The sequence below is a fragment of the Balaenoptera ricei genome, chromosome 10, assembly GCF_028023285.1.
Source record: "Balaenoptera ricei isolate mBalRic1 chromosome 10, mBalRic1.hap2, whole genome shotgun sequence".
Lineage (NCBI taxonomy): Eukaryota > Metazoa > Chordata > Mammalia > Artiodactyla > Balaenopteridae > Balaenoptera > Balaenoptera ricei.
Window position 1 is genome coordinate 18,692,869 of NC_082648.1, and position 12,332 is coordinate 18,705,200.

The 12,332-nt window shown below is 39.2% G+C and overlaps 1 protein-coding gene across 1 annotated transcript in view; it reads left to right on the plus strand.

Moving 5' to 3' along the window:
• The first annotated feature begins 1,458 nt into the window (after positions 1 to 1,458).
• Positions 1,459 to 12,332, plus strand: part of ETNK1 (ethanolamine kinase 1) — a 70,639-nt gene continuing 59,765 nt past the window's right edge. Inside the window, exon 1 of the mRNA XM_059935447.1 lies at positions 1,459 to 1,881. Within this exon, the coding sequence (XP_059791430.1) occupies positions 1,726 to 1,881 (156 nt within the window). The 5' untranslated portion in view covers positions 1,459 to 1,725. The remainder of the gene's footprint in view (positions 1,882 to 12,332) is intronic.

Sequence of the window (12,332 nt, forward strand, 5' to 3'; positions counted from 1 at the left end):
TACAAACTTGTATGATCCCCCAAATAATTTTTGTAATTTGCTATTAAATCATTTCACAATTCAAATCATAGCTTCAAAATTCTTAAAATGCCAACTGTTTAATAATAAAAAATACAAATTATACAAAGATACAATAGAGGGAATTCCCTGGCGATCCAGTGGTTAGGACTTCACGCTTTCACTGCTGAGGGCCTGGTTGGATGGGGAGCTAGGATCCAGCACCCTGAGTGGCGCCACCCAAAAAAAAAAAAAGAACCAAAAAAACCCAACAACAACAGATACTACCTGAAATGTGAAATTAGTATATTGATTATTTCTCCCCAAATTGAAAGGAATGCATAATTTAGAGTTTCTCCTAGTATACGATTTAAAAAAAAAAGGACTAAGTCTGGAAAATGTTGAATCAACTGTCTTGCTGTTTATAAAACTCTCTTCTCCTTTTTAATTTATGAAGTTTACCTTTATTGATAGTGAGCTATTTATTTTGTGATTTACAAAGGTAGGTAGGTTCTTTCTGAACAATCAGAATGTAAACTGATGCTAATGAGATAAACATTTTGACTGTTAATTAAGCTGACTCCAGTTAGCCATTTAATTTACCACTAACAAACGTATTCACCATTTACCAAATGCTGCAGGCAAGACAGATTAAGAGGTCAAATCTCAACCCATTTTCCTCAAATCATAGGGAAAATTAGGAGGTCCCAATAAATTACTTGTGGATTACCCAGTTTCCAGTATTCCCCTAGCAGAGGAATTAGCTGCTATAAGACAATGAGACTAAAAGTTTGAAGGTAGCTCTTTCAAGGCCCTCAGGGATACCCTGAAACAGGCATCTAGAGGCTGAGCCCAAAACTCCTTTCCTTCCATCTTCATCCTACACTATAACCTGTTTTTGCCGACTCTGAATAACTCTCGGTATGATCAAACATCAGACCTTAAAAACACATCTTGAAGTGCAGTCGCTTTCTTACCCAAATATCTTAACTGTCCCAAATACCATGATCTCCGTATACTGCTGATGGGAATTTAGTTGCCAACCCAACTATGTGGTTAGTCCTCAGTACACAGTGGCTCCGAGATCAAGGCGACGCAGCTAACCCAGCTTGCCCAGACTCAGGCCAAATTCAGAGGCTGATCCTGGAGTTATTTCAGGACACTTCCCTCGCTTCCCAGAAAAACTCAGCCCTACCTCAAACCCAGACCCCAAGACCCTCCCGATCAGGTGAGCTAAAGCCTCAGTGCCTTTCGTTCGGGGCTTGGCAGGGGTCAGGCTCATTCCAAGCGGGAGCGCCACGTTTTAAAGACTAGCAGCACGCGCCGCACTGTCCGATAACGGTCGAGGAACCGAGCTCCAGGCACTAGGCCCATTGTGCTCGCGGCTAGAAACTCCGCCTTGATCCTAACGCAGCCGAGGCCCCGCCCCGCGCGTGACGCCAGCGTCAGGCCAGTCCCGGCATGCTCCGCGCCCGCCGGCGGCCGAGCGCAGACGAGAAGGATATTCCCCGTGAGCAGTCTCTGGTCAGTTCAGCCGCTATCCAGACCTGGGTCGGCGAGAGTGCCGCCACCAGCTGTTCTCCTACCGCTCTGCCGTCAGTCTGAACGCCCCCAGCCCTCCCGCGAGGGCGCCCCGGGACGGAAGGATCCAGCAGCCTGTCGGCGCCCGCCGTTCTCGTGGTCGCCGTCGCCGTCGTCGTTGTGGTAGTCTCTGCCGTAGCCTGGGCCATGGCCAATTACATCCACGTCCCGCCCGGCTCCCCGGAGGTCCCCAAGCTGGACGTCACGGTGCAGGATCAGGAGGAGCAGCGCTGCCGGGAGGGGGCCCTGAGCCTCCTGCAACACCTGCGGCCGCACTGGGACCCTCAGGAGGTGACCCTGCAGGTAACGCCCACACCTCAGCGCCAGGTCTCACCCGACCTTGACGCGGCCCCGGGGGGCTGGGGGGCGGGGGCGATCTCACCATCCCTTCTAGTCCCCGGTGACCCGGGAGGACCTACGGGAACGTCGTCTCCCTCCGTTCTTTGGGAAGTGATCCTGTATTTTCTCCGTCACACCTAGGAAGGTCACTCCCCCTTCCTTCACCATTGCTTACTGAGGTCGTCCTGGGGGCAGATTTTCTCTTTCCCGAGGCGGCTACGTTCGTGACGCACCCCTTCCACCTCGGGAAGGTTCCTGTTGATCGTTGCCCCTCCTCCCACTCCCCTGTCCCTTCTAACTGCGAAAAGAACCTTTTCCACTCCCTTGCGAGGGGTCCTCGCCCATCGGCCCAAGCCACCATCTCCTACCCTTTCACAAATAATGTGCTAATTAATCTTCTCTGATCTTCTCATTTCCCTTCCCTCCCCTCCCCCGTCGGTGTGCTCCCATTGATGCTCACCCTGCGTCTTACCTTCTCAAGTCCTGGGATTGGCGACAGTACTCGATTCCAAAGTAGTGACCGTGGTCCTCATGGGTTCTTCGGTAGCCCTGCACACGTTATTTTATTTGTATCGGTACTTCTGAAAATGTTATAGTCATGTTAGTGAAACTAACAATATCTGATGTTAGAAGGGTCAGTGGCTTGTGAATATTTCTTTTTCCTGAGCCACTGTATTCGTAGATAGACAAAAATTGGGAGAAAAAGTCCTTAAGAGCCTATGCATTTTTTAATAGCTTATTTCTAATAAGTTACGATTAAGCATACATGAAATTTATTTTGAATACTAATTTGTATTTAACTTTTGGAGTTTCAGGTACTATATACGAAAATGAACCTCCTTTTCCCTTGCAAACACAAAGTAATTTTAAAGGCTTGCATATTTTAGGTTTGTTTCAAATCTGAGCAATAATGTAAGAGTATTCATTTGAAGTAGCCACATCATCTGCCTTATTTTGTTGACTGATTTGTTTCAGCAATGTTAATTGACTTAACAGTATCTCAGATTCTTTGGTAAAGTAGTCACCTATACAAAAATGAATAAAACATGAACAGTGCCCTAGGGCCCAGAACAGTTCTCGACACTTCAGCTTTCATGAATGTTGGTTTCAGTTCTTACTGCCTAGAAGAGTTTGGAGCAGATTAGAAGGACCCATATGTTTTGGAAAAAAGTTAAGACAAAAATTTTGAAAATTTAAGGGAATGTTTGTTAGCCAAGTATGTAGGACATAGTGAATCCAAAATGATTTTCATGTGTAATTAAAAAAAAATAGTATGATATATTTTCTTTAAGGAAAATTAGTTTAATTGAAACTTCCAATTTGAAACTCTAGACTTCTTTAGTTTATTATTCATTAACTTATTTGTAGTTTATTATAGAAGATTTTTATATTTATTAAAATGAGTTATATTCTGGCAGTCAAGTATAAATTAAACAGATATTAATTAAAAACATTGCTACTTCGTGGTAAACTCTGGTACTGGCAAACCATATTACTTTTTAAGCAGAGACTTAAGAGTTTGAAGCTTTGAAGACTGGAATTTCAGTTGATGTGTTTGTCTGTAGAACAGCAGGAATAGCTACCCAGAGGTACATTAGGTGTTTTTTTAATCATTTAATCCCCCGAACAACCATTTTAGATAGGTACTATCTTTTTTTTTCAGGTGAAACTCAGTGAAGTAAAGCCAGGATATCGGTTTTAAAAAAAAAAAAAGGATAAAATATGCTAACATCAAACTGTTTTTTGATTGTTGTACTTGGGATTGAATCTTAATCTGATACCCATGTAGCAGCTTTTGACTTTAAGACCTTTGGACTCATTATCCAAACTTCTAATATACTTATTTGTAAGTGAAGGTAAATACTACCATGTTTTTTTGCCCTTAGGATGATTGTTATTTAGAAATATAATCCCTCCATTTGCAAGCAAAGCTATTGATCCAGAAGCTGTAACAACTGCTAAGCAGAGTTGATGGTTATTCATCTCTCAATATGGTAGATCTGACTCCCACATTCTAGGTCATTATAAACTCTGCTTTTATGATGCTTCAGGATTTCTTTAGTAAATATCAATGGGAATATTTTCTTTTGAGATTTGCTTTTATTTCCTTTGAGGTATAAAGATAAAAATCATACCTAACATAATAGTCAACAGATTAAAACAGGTATCAGTAATACAGCCCATATTTTAAAAAGATTTTTTCTAAAATTCTTATGTGATATAAAATGCTTTAAACATACCTTAGACGCTTACTCTAGTAATACTTATTTTACCTGGCACTTACTCTTGACAGCTGAACTATTGAGAGCATGTTGGAAAATCCAGAAGTAAACAAAAAAAGACTTCAATGCATTCAGAATAATAGAGGGCCCAGTCTTTGCTAACAACTTATGGACACAGGGAATAATATATCTCATTTTAGATAGAGTCTTAAAAAGTTTAATTATTTTTTCCCTATCTGTACAAAATTAAAAGAATACAATATAAAAGGAGTGGTGAGCTTTGTGGAGTGTAGTATCTTAGAATAGTCAGAGTAGTTCTAAAACAATACCAGTCACAGTGTTTTTTATTTAATAATATTTTACTATTTATAAAGAAAGCACTTTCACATACATTCTCCCCACGACCCTGTGAGATAGATGTAGACTGTTAATATGTATTTTATAGTTAAACGAAAGTGAGCTTGGAGTTTGTAATGGCAGATCTGGGATGAGAACTCATCTTATGAATTATTGCTCTTTGAGAAAAGTTTGTGTTTGTATATTATGATTAAGACAGGGAAGCCATTTCTGTGTGAAGTTAGTAATTTCTTAAAAATTAAATCTTTGGCTCATAGAAAGATTTTGCTTTAAGTTCCTTAAACATAAATTTGCATTACTTTTCCACATGTGACATTATTTTGGAAACGCGATTCACTTCAGCTTTCTTTTAAGATAGTTACTGTCTAATAGTAAAGTATTTGAGTGGGTGGTAGGACCTAAGACTATTTGACTATGGCTAAGAGAGATGTGTTGTTTGATAGGTTCCCATATATGTTGATAACATGTGACCAAAAAGTCAGGAGCCTACTGTACTAGTTTATTTTCAGGTATTGATAGCTGTGTGACTCGGACTTAGCAAACCACTTCACCTCTCTTTGGGGCCTCAGCATAGTATAGTGGAAAGAGGATGGTTTTTGAATCCTGATTCCAGCCTTTTGTCACCTTTGGCAAATTTAAAAGCCTCTATAAAAAGGACTTACTCTCTACCTTGGAAAATAGTAGCATAGTAGAAAATAGTAGAATTTAACTACTATAGTACTCATAGTCATTTTACTACTAGTACTAATTTTACTACTTTACTACTAAGAGTAGAGTATCAGGAGAATTAAATGAAATACGTAAAATTATACATAGTATGTTTTAGTACTCCAGCTTCCCCCAGGCTCTCCCCCCACCATTTGTAAGTGGAAAGTTGTTATGAAAGAATTGTAAGCTCCTAAAATTCAGTAATTTTGACATGTATTTTTTTGTATTGGCATAATGCTACTTTTCAGCAGCATTCCTTGTAGCAGAAGGTAGGCATGGGAGAATGGAGGAGGGAAGGCTTCATAGAAGACGGGGTACCTGAACTGAGCTTGGAAGGAAAGATAGGAGACGGAATGGGGAAGTATTTCTGGGCAAAGAAAAACTGCTTTCACAAAAGCTAGACTATGAGTATCTTGGGCAGAATGGTGTATGAACAAGAAAAGAAGTGGGAGTGATTTTCAAATAAGGGAGTGGTTAGATACGAAGGTTTTATGCCTCTTTAAGGAGGTGGTATTTTATTATCTAGGACATGATGGGAAGCTGGTGAATGTTTTTAAGCAGGTAAGTTATATCATATATTTTTTAGAGAAGTGGCAGATTACAATTTAGGCAGCCTTCATTGAAGGAAATGTTTTGAATTGGGGAGTAAGTGATCACTTACAAAGGACATTGGTTTTGAAACTGGTGGTTATTGCACACTAAGAGGATGCTAAATCAGTGTAGTGGGTTGAAACCACTACAGTTTAAAAAGATGAGTTAAAATAAGATGTGATAGGATAGATCAGAGAGCATTGCAAGTAATAAGGTAAGTATTATCTTGTGAAGCTTTTAGTTTTATATAAAAGTATATATGTACTGAATTAGAGGATAAATATATTTCTTTCTGTGTATTGCATTAAAAAATGCTTGTGAAAGACAACCTAGGAGAGACTGTTATGTTAGTACAGACAAGCAGTGCTGGGATCCAAATTAGGACAGTGGCCTTGAAGATGGAAATAAGGGACAGATTTGACATTTCAGAAAATAAACGTGCAGGACTTGTTAATTGCTTGCAGGTGAGGGAGGAAGTGGGAAGCTTAAGGTTTTTTTTTTTTTTTTTTTGTGGGTGACAAAAATGAAGGAAGTAATGAAAAGTGTATATTTAAGGAATCAGGTTGTATTTTTCAGGATTTTATCTTTTTTTTTTTTTTTAATCTTTTGGCCACGCTGCTTGGCACGTGGGATCTTAGTTCCCTGACCAGGGGTTGAACTCGCGCGCCCTGCAGTGGAAACACAGAGTCTTAATCACTGGACTGCCAGGGAAGTCCCCAGGATTTTGTCTTATAAGGAGTTATTTTGCTCTGATATATCTGATGGGCTATAAATAGGTAAATTTTTATCACCCTTTTAAAAACTGTGAGATGCAACAAACAAACAGAAAAATGAATGAAACATAAATTGTTGTAGAATAAATACCTTCGTAGCCCCAGCCCAGGGAAAGAGAAAATATTACCAGCAACACAGAATATCTCCCTTTTCTCTTCCTGCTCCTAACTTTTCCCTCCCTCTAGTGGTAATCACAATAGCAGTTTAAAAAAAAATTGTTAACAAACAGAATATTTTGAATTAGTCATTTTTTCCAGTACTCTGAGAAAATATACTGTGTATGAATTTTTTAAATAAGAGACTATATGATCATGAAGTAATTTAGTTTTACTGAAAAGATGTACCACAATATTAAAACTTTGAGTAGAAAAAAACCCACTTCCTATTCATAGTTTATTAAAAAATCAACTGTTTCATTTTGTTTATTACCTTCTACTTCTCCCTTAAATATTTTACATAGTTGTTATTGAACCTTATGTACAATTTTTAAAAATTAATTTTTATTGGAGTATAGTTGCTTTACAATGTTGGGTTAGCTTCTACTGCACAGCAAAGTGAATCAACCATACATATACATATATCCCCTCCCTTTTGGATTTCCCTCCCATTTAGGTCACCACAGTGCATTAAGTAGAGTTCCCTGTGCTATACAGTATGTTCCCATCAGTTGTCTATTTTATACACAGTATCAATAGGGTATATGTGTCAATCCCAATCTCCCAGTTCCTTCCACCCCACCCCTTTCTCGCTTGGTATCCATACATTTGTTCTCTATGTCTGTGTTTCTATTTCTGCTTGGCAAAGAGGGTCATCTATACCATTTTTCTAGATTCCACGTATATGCGTTAATATACGATATTTGTTTTTCTCTTTCTGGACTTACTTCACTGTATAACACTCTCTAGGTCCATCCACATCTCTACAGATGACCCAATTTCGTTCCTTTTATGGCTGAATAATATTCCATTGTATATATGTACCACATTTTCATTATCCATTCCTCTGTTGATGGACATTTAGGTTGTTTTCCATGCCCTGGCTATTGTAAATAGTGCTGCTATGAACATTGGAGTGCGTGTCTTTTTTAAAATAAATTTATTTATTTATTTTTGGCTGCGTTGGGTCTTTGTTGCTGCGTGCAAGCTTTCCATACTTGCGGTGAGCGGGGCTACTCTTCGTTGCGGTGCACAGGCTTCTTATTGTGGTGGCTTCTCTTGTTGTGGAGCACGGGCTCTAGGTGCGCGGGGCTTCAGTAGTGTGGCACACAGCCTCAGTAGTTGTGGCTCATGGACTCTGGAGCGCAGGCTCAGTAGTTGTGGTGCACAGGCTTAGTTGCTCTGCTGCATGTGGGATCTTCCCGGACCAGGGATCAAACCCATGTCCCTGGCATCGGCAGGCGGATTCTTAACAGCTGCACCACCAGGGAAGCCCCATGTGTCTTTTTGAATTATGGATTTCTCTGGGTATATGCCCAGTATTCTGGGTCATATGGTAGTTCTATTTTTAGTTTTTTAAGGAACTTCCATATTGTTTTCCATAGTGGCTGTATCAATTTACATTCCCACCAACAGTGTGAGATTGTTCCCTTTTCTCCACACCCTCTTCAGCATTTATTGTTTGTAGATTTTTTGATGATGGCCATTCTGACGGGTGTGAGGTGATTTGTAGTTTTGATTTGCATTTCTCTAATAATTAGTGATGTTGAGCTTCTTTTCATGTGTTTGGCCATCTGTATGTACAATTTGTATTCCATTTTTTCATAAATATTTTCCCATGTTGGTATGGTATTGACCACAATTTTTGATAGCTACAGGCATAATATTTGGTCATGTTAAACATCATGTGACTTAATTACTTTTAAAGTGAGGTTTTAAAATTGTAAAGAGTATAAAGAGGAAAATTAGAAAAGGCTCATATTCTGTCTAACCTTGTTGATTTTGTTTAAAAAATACAAATGATACATGCCCTTAAAAAACAAGGCTATAGGGGCTTCCCTGGTGGCGCAGTGGTTGAGAATCTGCCTGCCAATGCAGGGAATACGGGTTCGAGCCCTGGTCTGAGAAGATCCCACATGCCGCGGAGCAGCTGGTCCCGTGAGCCACAATTACTGAGCCTGCACGTCTGGAGCCTGTGCTCCGCAGCAAGAGGGGCCGCGATAGTGAGAGACCTGCGCACGGCGATGAAGAGTGGCCCCCGCTTGCCACAACTAGAGAAAGCCCTCGCACAGAAACGAAGACCCAACACAGCCATAAAAAAAAATTAATTAATAAAAAAACCAAAAAAAACAAAAAAAACACAAGGCTATAAAATGAAAAGTAAAAAATCTAGCCCCCCCAACACCAAGTCATTCTCCCCAAAGGTAATTTTGTGAACAACTTCTTTTGAACTTATAAAAAATTATCAAATTATAGATTTACCAGTGTACATTATCTACCTATGTTTACAAATGTAGTAAATATAACTATATTCTTTTTTGTGTATATAATTAAGTTATTCTGTATCTTGCTTTTAAAAATAATATATCTTAGACATCTCCATGTCAGTATATATAATCTGCCCCATGTTTTTAAAAAAACATTGTCGTTTTTATTTTTTAGGTATTAAAAAAAGTATTGCAGTGATCTGCTTTTATACATATATTTTGGATAACTTTTCTAAGTATATCCATAGAGTAAATTCTTATTAGTGGAATTAAAAGGTTAAAAGTAAAAAAAAAAAAAAAAAAGTATGATCTTCAAGGAATTGGCTCACACAAGTGTGGAGGCTGGTAAATCTGAAATTTGTAGGGCATTCTCTGGTAAGCTGGAAGCTCTCAGGCAGGAGTTGATATTGTAGTCTTAAGGGGGCACATGTTCAGGAAAACCTAAGTTTTGCTTTTACAGCTCTTCACCTGATTGAATGAGGCACATTCATGGGGAATAATCCCTTTCACTTGAAGTTATCTGGTTAATACGTCTGCAAAATACCTTCAGAGCTGCATCTAAATTAGTGTTTGATTGAATAACTGGGTATTATAGCTAATCCAAGACACAAAACTGTTATGCTATTTCTCACTTTTATATAATTTATACTCAAAACAGTGTTGGAAAGTATCCTTTTCTCTATACTTTGTCCGACCTCTGATATTAAATTAAAAAATTTTTGCCGGTTGAATACATGAAAATGGTATTTTGTTTTGTTTTTACATTACTTTTAATTCTGCTATTTTCGAAGATGGTGGAATCCAATAGTTACTTCCACAAAACAGTTAACTGACATGCATTAATTCCATCTTTCTAGGCTTCTGGGCTCGTCCAGTAACCATTGTCTTAAAGAATAATTGAAGCTTGTCTTTCCCATTGTATTGGCCTGTGGAAGCTCATTCATTTGAATTCAGTAGTTAATCGGTCATTTTAGACCATAAATAAATATCGAAACCCTGCTTGGTATCTTAGTCATCTTTAAGGACTAAAGAAATTTCATAGTAGCTAAGGTAGAGTTTAATATTTTTATCGTCTCAGGGTTTGTAGTTGCAGGGCAGTGTCACATACTGGAAGAAGGTATTGGATTATGTTTTGGGGGTCTCAAGGTGACCTTCAAGTTCACTAATAATCGCTTTAACTTCTAAGATATCATTAAGACTGTAATTTCTTTTTGTCCACCGGGTATTCTATATTGCTTCAAAGAGCAACCTGTGCAGGTTTGGGCAATTCTTTAAGTTCCTAATTGATACGGTCAGTTAGTCCTGGCTGAAGGGTGAATTTATGTCTTCTGTTACAGTACTAAAATAGGGAAAGTGTTACTATAAAACATATTTATCTCAGTATTACATTCTGGCGAAGGAGACAGAACCACCTCTCATAATACCTGTTCCAGTACTCCACTTGGCATACAAATTTTCACCGTCAACAGTGGCATCCTCATGTCCTCGCAGAGTAACTGTTGCTCCTTTAAGAGTCTCTCACATAGGTTTTGGATTCAGTGCATTGGGCTTCCCTGTCAAAAGGTTTCTTCTCTCCCTCTAGGCCATTTCACCCACTTATGTGAATTTGGCCTTGGGTTCCCAGCTGCTGAGGGCTGGGCTAAGATCTTGGCCTCACAGTCAATTTGCTTATTCCCGAATTGGTGGCAGACTCTTAATATCATCTTTGTACCCTGGCTTTTTAAAATCTCCCAAGCTCGAGTAAATATGGTGGATTTGTTCGGGGCACTCAATGCTGGGAGACCACTAGCAGGTCCCATCAGTCCATCCAATCTGATAATGCTTCATTAAAAAGTTTTGCTTCAACCCCATCAATGTCTGCTTTATTCATCCAGTTTTTTGATAACCATGAAAAACTTTCACTCTGTTGGGACAAGTCATTTGCCATCTCCCCTATCTTTTCCGCTTACTTTTAATTTAGTTTTCTTACTATCATCCCTAAGACCCGAAAAGGGAAGCTTGAGACAGCAAATCGGATCCAGCATCCTGAACAGTTTATGTTGGTAACAGGAGAGTTACATGGGGGACCCATGTAGAAGGAGAAACCTTTATCATGGTATTCACCGTGACCTGGGGGTGGTTGAATATCCTGGTCACTGTAAGGCCAGTCTTTTATGGCCTGCATATGCAGTATATCAGCCACTTCATCTGGAGTGATCCACTTTGCATGCAGAGGAGGGACCGCACAATTCCCCTTCTCAGGAAACAAACTTAGTAGCTACTTCTATCCATTCTTCCAGTCTAGCAGTCTTGTTGGGATTAGATTGCTGTATGTTTGGGTTAGTTGCAGCCATTCAAGACTGTTCAGTAGTAAGCTGTGGGTCCTGCATTAGCCTAAACATGCCATGGACTTCAAACCATAGACTGCTCCTAACTTAACCATTCTGATGATGAGACAACTTTACACTATATCCTCTGGTTTCAGTAGTTTCCTTATTTTGTCCCCTTCCCACCGGAATCATTTTGGTAAACAGAGGATGAGTTACAGAGGTCAAAGAAGAGTTATCTGCTGTGGAGCACACATTCTCTTTTGTGACAGTTCTGTGCTTAGCAGCCTGATGTTGTATTGGACCATCTGGAACCTGGGTTGGTGCAACATCAAGATCTACCCTAAAACAGCCTTTATCTTTCTGTCCTAGGTAGTATGGCTAACAGCAGCCAAGGAATCACACATTTAGCCTATTTCTCATTATTTTGCACTTTATTGTGGATTCAGGGACAACTCTTCTGGGGTTGGAGCCATCATTTTTAGGTTTCACTTACTTTTACCTCTTGTAATAGATGACAGCATGCCTGCCGTTTCATACTGTGGGTGATCTGGCAAACACCCAGGCATCAGGGATTGATCATCCTCTGCCCCTTCCTTATTCTTTTCCTCAGATAATACTTAACAATATTACAGTGAGTCTAGGGTCATGCTAGCGAACCCATAAACTTGAAGGTGTATCCCTGAAACATTAAGAGTCATGACATCAGGTTTTTTATCCTGTTTTGCCATTGTATGACTTTGGAAAAATATGAGAACTTACCTAGGTCATAGTTTTCTCATTCTACAAATCGATCATTCAGTCTATATAAAAGCAAACATTTATTGAATATCTCTATGTTCTATGTTCCACTCTTTCTCAACGTTTTTAATAATTACTCTCTAAAGAGAAGGTTAAATTATGTTAATTTGTACCTAACAGGAGAAATTAAATACTAAAAAATAGGATTTTGCAGGTAGGGTTGAGCTTTAGAGAGCCACAAACCATTGTAATATCTCTAGATTTTTTTCTTCCCTCAGTAACCAACTTTTGCTC